The sequence below is a fragment of the Centruroides sculpturatus genome, unplaced genomic scaffold (genome assembly GCF_000671375.1).
Source record: "Centruroides sculpturatus isolate CEXI.00-Female unplaced genomic scaffold, Cexi_2.0 scaffold10, whole genome shotgun sequence".
Lineage (NCBI taxonomy): Eukaryota > Metazoa > Arthropoda > Arachnida > Scorpiones > Buthidae > Centruroides > Centruroides sculpturatus.
Window position 1 is genome coordinate 634,677 of NW_019384396.1, and position 15,380 is coordinate 650,056.

A 15,380-nucleotide genomic window follows, 5' to 3' on the forward strand; every position below is an offset into this window, starting at 1 on the left:
ACTTCAAGAGTGTATTTTACAAACTGTAAACAAGTCTGATGCTATCTAAGCTGTCAATCGTCTTCCTGTATGTGTTTTCTAACTATTACAACAATTAAATTCTTTGTACCAAACCCCGAACCAAAAATATCTCAATATTTCCAAAAATACACCATCTAAAATCATACAGCAAGTAGAGGTAAAAATGGAGATTATTGGCAGATAACATCGATAGTAAACTTCTTTTACACTGTAATTGGTTAATTTATATGTCTGTTATTAGATCGACCTATAAAAACAATTGCTGGAAATATTCCCGCGAAATGCCACGCCCCCGATGGCTACCACATCGAAGTATGTAAACAATCGCTATAAAATCGCGTGTTTTAATTTTTTTCCACTTCTACCTTGCTAATAATAAGTCGCTTGATAGTATTTAGACGAATAAACATGTTTTCAACACGATTTAGCAAAAAATATCGCCAAAAACACCACCTTTCAAACTTTCAATGTTAAGTCTATGGGAAACTTTTTTGCCGTTTATTGGCTTTAAAAATCCTGTTTTTACGCCTTTTATGCTCTAATTGGTCATTTCTATCATGATTGACTCGATATCAACCAATAAGCGTTTTCTCGAAACTGTAAATCAGATCCACCCACCTCGGTTAGTCGCGCTAATAAAACTTACTCCGTTAGGCGCGGGGGTACTATAGTACCCCACTGATTTCTATTGTGGCGATTTCCATTATTAAGCGAAATAAACACCAACATGCACAAACGAAATTTTTTTTCTTAACTCTTTCTGCTCTGTGGATACTAAGAGGGTCTCTTTCAGCAAGCCCGTTATGGGGTTAGCCAGACCCAGAACGGTACCACCAGGTGGTGAGGCCTAACATAGCCAGATAAACCATCCCTCCCGAAAAATTTCTGAAAATTTTTTGACCCATCCAGAGTGGTAGCTGCCACCTTGACTGTTTGGCTATCCAGCTGTCGGCACAAGTGCATTGCAGTGGGAGGGGATTACTTTGAAGGGAATGAAATAAATGTTCATGAATAAATTCAAATCTTGCATTTTATTGAACCATTCCTGATACTTTTTGATCACCGGGTATTTAAGCACATTAAAATTTCTAAATTAAACCTTACAGTTAATGAACTGAACTAAACTAAACTAATTTTATTCCTTAGGAAACAAAGGACTGAAAACAGTAGCAATTATAGGAGGAATTACAGCTGGAGCTATTTTAGGACCTCTTGCAGTTGTCGGTGCTGTCGGAGCATTAGGGTTTGGTGCCGTCGGCGTCACGGCAGGATCTATAGCAGCAGGAATCCAGTCAGCCGTATATGGAGGGAGTGTTGCCTCTGGAAGCATTTTTGCCATTTGTCAAAGCATTGGAGCTGCTGGGCTTGGAATTGCTGGAACAGCTTCATCTGCAGCAGCAGGTGCTACTGTTGGTGGTATCTTTACTGGCATAACAACTAAAATTATTGGATCTAACTCAAATGAAGTAAAAATTTCGGTATCTGGATTAAGTAAAGTATCTCCTAATAATTTGGTTGGATATATCAATGCACTTATACTTGATTCCAATAAAACTATTATTATTCAACTTATGGATAAGTCACCTTTTGAAGTAAACAGTTATTCAGCAATATTGAAAACTATTGACACATTCGTCGACGCTGACACACTAGATGCTGACAAAACTGCATTTAAAAGCGTTGATGTAGTGTTTCTTTTTGATGAAACAACAGATATAAATGATAATTATAACATATTTAAAGATTTTGGAAAAGATCTAGAACAATATGCTAAAAAAACTGTTAAAGTAATTATAGCTGGCAGCAAAAAATATTGTGAAGAGAACTGCAAGACCTGTCGTGATTTCGCTCCATCAATACCCAAAGAGAATTTCTTAACTGTTATTTTAAATTCATAATCAAGTAAAACGAATGAATTTAAATTGTCTGAAATCTAAATTAACAAAAGTATAAATGTGAAATTCTAAATAAAAATATGGTAAATTCATTCTTTAAGATTGTAATTTAATAAAACAATCTTATATTATATATATTCTAAATATAATTGTTAATAGACTAAAAATATACAGTAGAGCGTCGATTTTCCGAAAGTCAATCATCCGAAAGAATTCCAGTCGGCAAATTTAAATTTTCGCCAGTGCTGTGGCGCTTCAATCTTTGGCTATGTCTTGGGCTACTCAAATATTTTACGTTTTTGATACTAAATTAACATCTGAAGTATAATTTTTTATTATTTTTATATTTTTCAATATATTTATTTTGTTTGTACAAAATAAAAAAATAATTTTTAACGATACAATAGTCTTTGTTAGGCTTAACATCGACGAAAATTCAACGCGAAGCGACACGCAACGGAGAAAAATTTCGACATCGGATACGTTAAACTATTTTTTCGTACGTAAATCAGTTATCCGGACAACCCGTCCCCAATTGATTCGGAAAATCGACGCTCTACTGTATTCACTTTTTCATCGTCCAATAATCAGGAACAACTATCTTCCACTGCAGAGACAACCTTTCTTTAGAGCAGTAGTTCTCAACCTTTCTGAGGCTGCGAAACACCATTTATATACTTTTTATTACACAGGGCATTAGCATCAATATACTGTATTCAAAAATTGATAAGCAATTCCATGTTTACTATTATCAGGAAATAATGAAGCAATAAACTAATAAATTTTAATATATTGAATAAAATAGAAACATGGAATTGTCTACGAATATAGCAATGAAAATAAATTTGAATAAAAACTTTAAAATCTTATCTTTCGTGGAACACTCGAGGTAGGTTTGTGGAACACTGGTTAAGAACCACTGCTTTAGAGGCTACACCTCTGCAAAAAAAATGCAAAACAGTCTAAANAAAAAAAAAAAAAAAAAAAAAAAAAAAAAAAAAAAAAAAAAAAAAAAAAAAAAAAAAATGCAAACAGTCTAAAAGTTCACGGGTGACAATCCCAGCACAATTAAAAATATAAAATTTCTTCTGTAAAAAAGAAATTTTATATTTTTAATTGTGTGAAAATGCAGTAGAAGATTGTTGTTCCTGATACTTGGACGTGACTAAAAAGTGAAGACATTTTTAGTCTCTGTTACGTTTCATTCTTTACGAGTTTGTCAATAAACAATTTCTGTTTTGTTTTACCAGTACATTTAAAGATAATTGTATGATTTTGGCATACTTTTCCTAAAATAATTGCTGTAGGATAAAATACAAATGGATCTTATCAAATACAATATAATGAAAACATTTACATAATTGTAGAACTAGTTGTAAAATCTAAAATATTAGATTCTTTTAGGAATTTATTGATATGTAATTTTAAATATTCTAGTAAATTATTATTTTGTTTTTATAAGCAAAGACAAATGAAAATTGAGAATTTATTATATAAAGTAATGTCTATTCCATTAAAAATCTTTTTTAATTGGTTTTATTAATTCTTTTGAAAAGGGTTTTTTAAAAAAGATATAAAGTAATATTGTGCATGACCTTCCACTTTAACAATTATTTTCTTTATTTACATCATTATACATTATTTTTTAAGTCACTTGGACTTATTAAAACAAAATTATCAAAGTTTCAAAAATATAATATTTAAATTGTTTGATGTGTTATTTAAAAAAATCACAATAAAAAAAACTGGCAATTATTGACAATTCTAATTGACATAACCTCATGCTGCTATAACTATTCCCTCTCATAAAGGGATTTGTGTATTGTTTATTTTGCTAGTTTCACTTATTTAAAAACTGAAATAAATAAATATAACTATGAAGTCAAAAAATAAATAAAATGTTATATTCTCATGTTTGATTTATTTACAGTATCATTCACTTCACCAAACTGAAATCTTTTTATTTTAATATTTTCATCAATTACTTCTTTTGAAATATCTTTTCCCAAAGGACATCTGAAAATAATAATAATTATTATTATTACATTAGTAATTATTTTAACAATTATATAATAGTCTAGTAGTATTAAAAACATTATATGACAACAATCTGGTAAACCAGATGTGCTGAGACACATGCCAACTGCTTTTTGAGGCTCCAACTACAAATTTCCTATATTATCTAGCCTGGATATGTTGAACCCTGTCCTTCACCCTTCTGACTACTTCACTGCTGGCAGAATCAGCAATAGTTGGTTCATCCAGGTTCATCGATATTTAAGAGGAAAAAAAAACCACTCTTCATAAAATTGAGTTATTTAACATATTACATACATAATTGCTGTGTATAAGATCTCTGTTTTTATAAATCTACTCTATCAAATTGGTTTCTATTCTATCTCTTCCAAAACTATTTCAAAAAGTAGTAAAAATAATTTATTTTATATTAAATTTTCACTGTATGATTAATGTTCTTCAATTTTAACATTTTTTTCAACCAGTCCCTTCAAATCCTTGTAAACTGCAATAATAACATTACCACATTTAATATCATTCAATTTTGGGATTTAATAGATTGAAAGATTAAGTCTCACTTCAAATGACATTACTCAAAACACAAAATGCACTGTTTTTATATTCAGTTGGTCAGGAGAGTTATAAATGTTCAACAAATTGTCAAGTTTGTTTTGCCATGTTGTGATAATGCAAGACCAACTACAAATACCAGACCTTAAGCCAGGTATTGGGATGATGAGTACTTTAACAGAAATTATATGTCAAAACTTATAATTTAAAATCATTTAGAGAGGAAGTTGTGAAGAGGAATGACAATCTTGTTTCACAATTACTGTAAAAGGACTATATGGTGATTATGTGAATAGATGATGATTAAGTGGCACTTTATGAAAGCTTCAAAATAATAAATGATTTGATTGTGTACATGTTATATAAGAATATATGTTTGCCATCAGAAAATTTTACGCCAGATTTTAGAATTTGAAGATCAGAAAAAAATTAAATGTGGCAAGTGAGGTAAGTTTGACTGCTTGGTAAGTCACCTTTAGACATTAGAGACAAAATTAACTTTCCAACTAATCTTTTGAAAGACTCACTCTTATTAGAAACTGACTTGAATGCAGAAAGTATTAAAATAAAATTTGCTTTGGAGCAGTTGGAACTGGTTTTAGCAAAACAAGTGAGTATTCTATAGAACTGTAAATATGGGCTGCTGCTCTTTCATATTCCTTTCCTGATAGTTACAGTGTAGTGAGGAATACAATTGTAATGACTACCTTACCCAGTGTACTTGAATAAGTTTTAAACAAAGTAGATGCAACAATCCTTGTATTGGGTCTTCTCATAAAGTTTTTCTAAAAGAAAAATGTACATTCTTAAAGGATGAAAACAATTATCATAATGCTAGATAAAATATTTGTTAATTCAAAAATACCATTCCAATTATCTCTCCTGCTTTATATGGATGAAAACTGCCTGAGGTGAAAGTGCAAGTATTATACAAGTTTTCATGTCAACACCCCCTTGTTCTAAGAACAAAAATTTATAACTGGAAAAAGATCAATAACATATGAATGCTGATTTATTAATGAAATCAACTATTCAGATCCTTAAAATAATGAATGAACTTGAATTTGATGTTCTATGTGTAATTTATGATAGTTATGCCACAGATAGGAAAATGTTTGAGCTCAAGTTGCAGCTTTCTAAAAAAATTTGTATCTAATCCAGCTGATCTATCAAAATCATTGTGTCTATGTTTTGATAATGTACACATTCTAACATGTATTAAACACTATTTGTGCTGTAAACTTTACACAAGGTTGGTCAAGCCTATCTGATAGCACACTCCACAAAAGCAAATAAAATATTTTGTTTAAAATAAATTTTATAAATTCTTGGAATCAAGTAGTTGTTCAGAAGAATTTTTCACTGAATATACAGTAAGGGATGTGGTTTATAGATTCCAGAGGAACCGGGTAGTTTTTACTGTAGCTTAGTGACCATAAATGAAAATGTTCAGTTCCCTTTTGCGTATGTGCATGGACATGCGTAACAAATGGATTGAACAGAACATAACTTAGGTAACAAAAGTGAACAGTCTCACTGCATGTGCATGTGTACATGCACAATAAATGGATTGAATGGAAGCATGACAAAGTACAATTGAATCTACTTGGTAAATATTTGCATGCAAAAATTTTGTATATTATACTCTATAAAATGAAAAATTGATTTTCAAATTGTTCTTTGTCATTAATAGATCTTTTTGCATGTATTTACTTGATTTTAAAATGATCTCCTGGCAAACCTAAAAAAGGATTAATATTTAAGAAGAATTAAGTTGTATGTTAAAAACAAGATTAACTATTTTTTCAAACTTAAAGCAACTTATTTTGCATAGCTCTCAAGAAGTCACACTCAACATCAAGTAATTAAAATGTAAATAAACAATTTCAAATAATTTTTAATTAAACCCTTGCTCAGGAAAAATTGTATCTGCAACTTTGTTGTCTTGAAAAATGGCAAAAAACTGATTCCCACTTACACAGTACACATTATTACCAAACAAACACTATACTATAAAGATAATGCTTGAGTGATTTTATCATTAAAAAAAAATGGTTCAGAAAGAAATACTTGCTTTTGAGTTATGTTTGTGGTCATAGAAAAATGTCATATCTGAGAATGTTACGTTTTTTCACAAACAGCATAGGGGAAAATTTAAAAGTATCTGATTGAACAGAAAGTTCTCGCACTTTTGGACGCATTTCATTTAGCCAAGAAAATTTTATGTACAGAATTGAGTTCAATCATCAATGTAATCACCATTGTTGTTGACTACTTCCTGCCAATGCTTATGCAAGGAATGGATGCCATCTCGATAAAACTCTGGCAGCTGTGACTTGAAGAAGTTGGTCAGGCTGGCCTCCAAGTTGGCTTCATTGTTGAACTCCTTGCCAGCCAGGTGATGGTCAAGCATGGTGAACAGGTGGTAATCCAAAGGTGCAATGTCAGGGCTATACGGTGGGTGGGGAATGACCACCCAGTTCAGGGCCAGTAGCTTCTGGCAGGTCTGCCTAGCCATATGTGGCCGTGCATTGTCAGGCAGCAGAATGGTGTTCTGGTGTTCCGGGTGTGTCTCCACCAGTTTCTGCTGATCAGACGTCACCAGACGTCGAGTTGTTTGCAGTAGAAAGTTGAATTGATGGTTATATTTTGCAGCAGCAACTTAAACATGATGATTCCTTTAGAATCCCAGAAGACAGAAAGCATGATCTTCTTGGATTAGGGATCTCCACTTCTGAAACGTTCATACCAATTGTATGCAGTTCTTCTGGCGACAGTATCTGGGCCTAACACAGCATTGATGTCGGTGATAGAATTGGATGCTTTTTTTTGGAACAATAGTCATAAATGAGGAGCAGGCGAACTTGCTCTTTGGTTAGCAGATGCTAGGTTGGTCATGGTAAAGTAGAGTGAGAGTGTGAAGAAGTGGGAACTGTGTTGGATTATGAGAGTTTGTACCCTTCCATTAAGATTAATTCTTGTTTGGAAACTCTATTGGAGTTCTTGTTTAGAGAAAACCCGATATTAACGCATCACAGAAAAGATGTTATAGAAATGGTTAATCTTATATGTTGCGAATCTTTTTTCACTTTCGAAGGCCAAACTTATAAACAAAATAGGGGAGTTCCGATGGGAAGCCCAATTTCGGGGCTTCTATGCGAGCTTGTGGTTAGAAAATTGGAAGAAAAAGTATTGCGAAGCTTTGAAAGAGAAATCGTTTACTACAAGAGATATGTGGATGATTTATTTATAATATGGAGGAATAATCAAGAAATTACTAGTTTCATAGATAGAATCAATGATAACGAGGAAGGCCTCAGCCTGAAGCTAGAGCAGAAAAGTTCCGTGATGGTACCTTTCTTAGATATTATCATCATCTTTAGCAAAGGGTATCCACCAGCGTGTACATCAAACCAACACAAAGCCCAACACATTGGAATTAGCAGGGATGTATATCCCTGCTAATTCCAATGACCCGTATCGTTACAAACTAGCAGCATTTCGTGCCTTGGTTAGAAGGGTTTTTCTATACTGCGACAACATTATAGACCGGGTTACTGAGATAGAAAGGATCATACAGTTAGCAGAAGCCTTAGGATATAAGAGAAATATTATAACGGGTATTGTTAAAAAATTTGAGAAGAATAATGATAAAGTCTCCAGACAAGGTCCATCTAAGTACACAAAATTTACATTCAACAATATTTAGGAGGAATTATGAAGGAAATTGCAAGCGTTAAAGATTCGACGGTGATTTTGAAAAGAGCTCCCAATTTATATAAAATTCTTAGAAACAATAAAGAGGTTATTAAAAAAGAAGATAAGGCAGGTGTTTACAAGATTCCCTACGAGAACCAGCTATTAGGAATAAAAAAAGATTACGTAGGAGTTACTACCAGAAACCTCGGGGTAAGGATTAGAGAACACAAATATGATGCTAGGAAAGGGTCTAATACAACAATATTGGCCCAGATGGCGCAGGCCCAAGGATCCCTGGTTGGATGGGAGGAAGCGGAAGTCGTGAGACAAGTACACTCACCAACGTTGGCGAAGATGGCCGAAAAAATGGAGATATACAGGAGCAAACTTAAAGAAGGATGCATTAATGCTAGAGATGCGGAAGGTCTTCCCTCGGCTTGGAAATTTGCTGTTAAAAAAGCTTACAAGTAGCGCATCAACTGAAATATGATATGTATTTGATTTAAAGGAAACTTAGTAGCTTCTATTTAGCTATGATAGATCGTATTAATGTTTAGTCTTTGTAGTATATTATTTATTATTAGGTATCGTTTGAAATTTATGTTTTATTCTTATTAATTGGTTTGTTATCAGTTTATTGATATTTTTGAATTTTTGAACTTATTGTTCCATTTATTATGTATTCCATTTTCTTATGTTCTAGCCTGATGATGATCCGTTAAGTGAATCGAAAACATTCGTTTTTAATAAAACTCCCTCAGCAAACAATAAGGTGTTGATTACGTTATTTATTCAGTGTATGAAAAAACAGTATAATTCGTGCACATGTTGTGAAGCCTTAAATCTTTTTCATTGCACTGCAATTTGAAAAAACTGAAGACCTATAAATTTCCACTGTTGTCCATCTTTGTTCTCGACATTAAGGAAAGTTAGATAGATGAAAGACGAGACCAGATACGGAAACCATAGTGGCAGGAGACTCCTATTAACTATATATGAACTTCCATTACAAACCAGAAGTCAGGTTATTTCAATTCAAAAATTTTCCCCTGAAAGGCATTAGATAGATGACCAGCACAACAATCATTAAAAGAAAAGTATGATGTACAGGAGCAACATATTGCTAATTTTAAGTTGGAGAGTATATATTTTAAATTATATAAATTTAAAAATATGATTAAAGATTGCAGCCCGGCATTGTGATGATGTCACAATAAAATAATTGTTCGTTTCCAAATATAAAATGGTAATGGTTGAAAAGGAACTCTGTTGAGACATATCAAGTCTTGGCAGAGTAAGTCTTTAGCAAGAAGGGTACTCATGCATCACATAGGAAAAATGTGCCATGTTCATAAAGTTAGCATGATATGAACCCAAACAGCATAAGAATCAAATTCACATGTATTGCATAATGAATGAATTCCCAACAAAGAAATGCAGATAACATGCTAATTATCAATAACATTTGAAAGTATATATGGATACACAACAGTCAAGACAAAACACACTTAGAAAAGGTTTGAATTTTTTATCATCCTTATAATTCTGTGTGCTAACAGCTACTTTAAATGATGATGCAAGAAAATAAATTCCTAATGACAGCTGTATGGGAAACTACATATGAAAATGTTATTATAAAAAATATAGTATAATTTATCATAAAAGTTATTTGTAATTTGATTAAAATTTATCATCATCAATGAGAACTTTTTTCTTAAATACAAATGTAATACTATCTATCTGTATTTATTTTTAACTTTTTATATTACACTGTTCTGCATCAAAATCTTCTCATGAAAGAAAATGTGATTTTTTTTCATGTACTTTAGTGTGCTGAATATGAATCTGTAGTCCAAAATCTTCTATTACCCACAGTTTTCTGTTTTAAATAACATGTTTTTGCAGAAAAATGTCTCTTTTAGACAAATTTTCTATACTGTTGTTTGAACTGTAGTGGAAAGTTTAGGAAAAAGGTGTCCTGTTACAGAAAAAGGAAATCAGGAAATGTGAAATTTTTTCAATGGAGGACAATCTTGTCTTTTGCAACAATATAGCACATTTGTTGGAGGAGCTTCAGCTGTCACAGCATCCTGCATAGTGGTGTCTCTTTACTGACTTATCAAAGTTCAGCCTTAAAGGAGTTTTGCTGCACAATGGCAACAAATGTGCTAACAGGTCTTCAAGGAGGATACATTAAATTCTGCTGTTATGACAGCTGATCAAGAACCAATCACTACTTGGAAAAAAAGTGGCCTGATTGTACAGCAAATGAACAGGGAAGGAGAAGGCTTTGCTTACTATAAGCAAAAGTTCTCTCATCTGAGTGATGCAAAAGTAAGGGAGAGAATTTTGGTTGGTCTCCAAGTAAGACAGCTTTTAAAAGATCCTAGTTTCATGGTCAAACATAACCCAGTGGAAAGGCCAGTATGGAATGCATTCAAAAAACACAAGGAGGAAGTTTTCGGGGGGAATATACTAGATAACAACTTTGAGGAAATCATGGAAAAGTTAGTAACATCCTACAAAACACTGGGTTGCAATATGTCAGTCAAGATACATTTCCTGCATTCCCATTTAGATTTTTTTTCTGCCAACCTAGGAGCTATTTTTAATGAACGTAGAGTCTGATAAAACCTTTGTCCTTCTCAAATGGAAAAGCAATATGGTGGAAGGTGGAATGAGAAAATGTTAACAGATTACAGCTGGAGTCTGTCTACAGTTAGAGTATTCAGAAGAAGAATAGAAGAATATAAAAGGAAGAAAACTTGTCATTAAGTGTTTCAGTTTTTAAATGTATACAATTATAAAAAAGAATAATTAACAATAATTTATTTGTATCTAATTAGCCAATTAGCAATGTGCATGGCCAATAAATATATTTTGAACAGAGAACATTTTCCTTCAAAAACCTCATTTTTCTCAAAAGTGCTGGGTTGTTAGGCCAATTCTGTTGCCAAATTCAGCACCATTTAAAGTATAAAAATCAGTGAAAATGTTGATGGGAGCAGAAATAATTTTTTTTTTGCAGAACAGTGTTATTATACTATAAATTTAGTCATATTTGTAGTCAAAACTAAATTTTAAAAAAATAATTTATTCTATTTTTAAATAAATTAATTTACTAACTTTGAAATAACATTAACTTCATCTATACTTTTTGTTATTCCAATTCCGGCTTTCAAACGTTCCATTCCATTCCTATATAAAAATTTTCATTTCAATTCTAATAATTTGAGTTATTTTTATCATCATAAATACAAAACTGAAAAATTTATTTTCTAATAGTACAGTTTCTAATAGTAATATTAAAGAATTTACAGCATGTAAAAGTTTGTTAATCTGGCATTTGATAACCCAGAATGTCTGGCAAACTTGCATGCTAGTATACTGCAAATCAGAAGTTATTTGGACATTTGGTTATATCAAGATGAAGATGGAGGAGTGCATCTCATTGCATGTCAGAAGCTTGACCATAGGATAAAAAGCAATATGAAAAAAAAATTACTCATTTTGTTATGGTACCTTGTTTGTGGTTGGTCAAATGCTTTCACTGGTACTGGTGCCTAATAGATGTTTATGCAAAAATCTTTGGTGATGTTTTCAAGTCTGATCCCAAATGTTTGAAAACAAGAATTTAATCCTCACCATCTCAAGGCAGAATTTATAAAAGAAGCTTTCCTCCAAAGTAATTCTAGTCATTTGAGAACTACTCTTCTGTTTCTCTCCAACCATTATTCATTCAGCAATGTCGACAAATAGAATAAACAGGTTGATACAACTTTTAGGTAACATACCTCATCTCTAAACCAAACTTCAGGCACTATTTGCTTTCAATATTGACTATCAGCTTCCACTCAATGGTAAAGCCAGCATTTATGCAACATAAGTAATCTGATCATGCACAGAAAACAAAATGACAATAGAAAAAGTGGCAAAGGTATGAAAAAAAATATACATATAAGGTTATAAAACACTGCCACTTAAAACTGGTTATACTTGAATTAAAAACACTAAAAACTATAATCCAGCTGATTTTATAAAAAGTGCAAACATTTGCCTGATGATGCCCACTCAACACAGGCAAAAATGTTTGCACTTTTTATAAAAACAGCTGGATTATAGGTTTTAGTGTTTTTTAATAAATAAGGTTGGGTTAGTTATACATCCAGACAACTGAGTGCATAATAATATAATGTCATTGGCAAAAAAGTTGTTATTAACAATAATAATAATAATAATACTAACAGCAGAAATAAAGCAGCATGATACAAATAACAATTTTTGTTTATCATTTGCACTGAGTGAATATCAAGCTGGGGTAAAAACTTATTCAGCTGATGGAAGACTATGGGCAGTCATCCTAGTTGGTGCAGAAAGTGACCTATGGTTTTATCTTCTAAACTTATTGCTCTTCAATCTTTCCTTCTAGACTTGGTCTAGAAGGAAAGATTGAAGAGCAATTCAAGTAGTGTAATTGGAACATATCTGAATGGTATGCAGGGGTTGCAGGTTCGAGTCCCATTCTGGACTGATCTTTTCTTTCAGAACATTCTAAAGTTGTATTAAATTTAATAATTAGAATTTAATTAACTAAGATGGTAACATAATTTTGACTAAAGGAAGACAATTTTCATAATCTCTATATATTTAATTAGCCAAGTTATGACCTGATGAATATGGCATTATCATTTGGTTATAGGAGAAATGCAGAGAGAACTTGAGAGTATGGAGTGCAAAGGATGTCATTTCATAAGGATTTTTCACAACATTGTGTGAGTAATTTTGACTAAATTGCAGTAAATGATGCACATAAGTATTAGAATATTAGAAGTTTTGATTTGATGGAAACTGAGTAAAAAAAATAATAAATGATTTTCTTAAAAAATTCTCCACAGAAATAACGTTAATTTTAAAAAATTTATTTGAATATCTTACAACCTAGATAATATAATGAAAATTAGTTAATGAAATAAAGACTATTAGTAGATGCTTTGAATATGCACTACCACAAGAGATGAAAAAAATTTGGAGTTTAGAAATTTCTAGAATGTTCTAAATGATTTTGAGTGAAAAATAATTAATTAAAGTTGATAAAAGAAGGTTATCTCTATATTTAATACTTCTGAAAATTCTCTTATTGATATTTTTAATGTTGAGGATCAAGAAATATCTAAGAAGGAAGATTCTCTTGTAATAAATTGCAAAAATTCATTCAAACTTCTCAATAAAATATATTTATAATGAAAATCAATTGATGTTAATTCAATTTTCCTTCTATAACCTAAAAATCTTTTGTTTTTATTTTTCAATGTTGAATTCACCTTACTTTCTTGATAGGAGCACATCCTCACATATATCAAAATCTACTAATTGTCTTTATTCCATTAATCAATTTTCATTTTATTAGCTAGGTTAGAAGGGATTCAAATAAATTTTTGAAAATAAAAAATTCTGCATAGACAATGTTAAAGAAAATCACTTTTTATTCTTTTACTCTATTTCTGCCAGGTCAAAACTTCTAATATTCTATTTCTTTTTAATATATGCATCTCCAAAGCATTATTTTATTTACCAAGACTTAGTTGGAATTGTTCTCACAAAATTATGAAATGACATCTTTTGAATTTGAAGATATTTGGTATTCTTGCATTGACATCATTTATGATCTTAACAGCCATGTGTGATTTAGATATCATTTTTAATAAATCATTTATTGAAAAAAGCAAAAATGTTCAAAAAATTACATCTACTTGATAACTACAAAGGAGATAAATCACTATATCAATTTTTATTAGATTATAAATAACATTACAAATGCAAGAATACTGAATACATTTCCCATCTCCTGAAGTGGCTAGCAAATTGCTTTCATAAGTCTAACCGACCTACATAAGTCTTCACTGCCTAAACCAACCTTCATCCACCCTTTGGTTCATAACAACAGTTTCATTTTTCTTTTTTGTTACTTCCACCTATATTGTTTTTGATGAATTAATATTTTGTTGTAATTCCATTTAAAGTATCCAGTTCAATCTGCTGCTATTTAGAATTCAATTAAAATGAGATTTTTATAGCTAAAAAGATAAATAATATATTTTATACATATTTTATTTATATATCCTACTTATACTTTTTTGGTATATTCACATTCACAATGCAAATTTGACATTTTTGTAATCTATTATATTCTTTGCTATGGAGAATTCTGATGAAATTGAAGAAAATAAACACTGAGATAATCTAGATCTTCCAGCAAATGCTCAAATTCAAGCTCTACAAATACTTTGTATTGTTTACAGTGCACAGATGTGTTGAGTTTTGCAAACATTATGAACATGAGCATTTTAATGAAATATTGCCAAAAAATAACACTGGATGAACTGAATAACTACTATCACTCAGAAGTATTTATTTTAATTTTATATTATTATTACTATAAAATGAAAATAAATTAAATAATTATCTGATTCAATAAAACTAGTATTTTCAGTAATTGTAGTCTCATTACTTTCACTGTATAATGTTATTAGTACAAGCTATTCCCAAAGTGACTGCAATAAGCAGCACCTATTGTATTTCACTATAAAAAATTAAGATACTCACCAAGCAATCATGATACCATTATCATTGCATAGTTTGGGAGGAGGACAGGAAAACTGCCAACCTGAGTGACCACATAATTTATTTAAAGCTGCTCTAATATAAGCATTGCATGCTACACCTCCAGAAAATACCAATGTTCTTTTGTCTTCTGGTATTAAGTTTTTTTTTTCACAGAATATCATGGCCCGCTGAACTTGTCTAACCAGATGTTTTGTAAAAGCATGAAGTATTGAGGCACAGAAATCAGAAATATTTGGAATTAAACCATCAGCAAAAACATCTAATTAATAATATAAAAGAATTAATTATTTCTTCAATATTTCATACTTATTGAACTGAAAGAAGAAATACAGTAGGATCTTGTTTTACATGGGATTGATATACACAGATTCATGTCTTTGCAGATGGTAAATAGTTAGGTTAACATTTGGTTGCACAGGAATAATTCTGACTCTAGACTAAGTACACCAATCAAAACCTTGACAATCCAGTAAATAATGTAATGCAAATTTGACAAATGTTTTCAATCTTAAACAAGATTACTTCAGGTCAACATTCTAAATTTAGAATGCAAGA

The 15,380-nt window shown here is 31.2% G+C and overlaps 2 protein-coding genes across 7 annotated transcripts in view; one reads left to right on the forward strand and one right to left on the reverse strand.

Annotated features, from left to right (window-relative positions):
- The window catches only part of LOC111618390, a 4,140-nt gene extending 2,146 nt beyond the window's left edge, over positions 1–1,994 (forward strand). Inside the window, exon 2 of the mRNA XM_023359904.1 lies at positions 1,168–1,994. Coding sequence (XP_023215672.1) covers positions 1,168–1,919 — 752 coding nt within the window. The 3' untranslated portion in view covers positions 1,920–1,994. The remainder of the gene's footprint in view (positions 1–1,167) is intronic.
- A 1,544-nt stretch (positions 1,995–3,538) lies between these two features.
- LOC111618412 (probable tRNA N6-adenosine threonylcarbamoyltransferase, mitochondrial) overlaps positions 3,539–15,380 on the reverse strand; it is a 43,665-nt gene continuing 31,823 nt past the window's right edge. For 3 of the 6 annotated variants that reach the window (XM_023359946.1, XM_023359942.1, XM_023359943.1), the window contains exons 6-8: positions 14,805–15,084; positions 11,328–11,399; positions 3,539–3,932 (exon numbers count right to left, since the gene is read on the reverse strand). In XM_023359946.1, the coding sequence (XP_023215714.1) occupies positions 3,818–3,932; positions 11,328–11,399; positions 14,805–15,084 (467 nt within the window). In that variant the 3' untranslated portion in view covers positions 3,539–3,817. The other 3 variants (XR_002755570.1, XM_023359944.1, XM_023359945.1) reach the window with 3 other exon arrangements.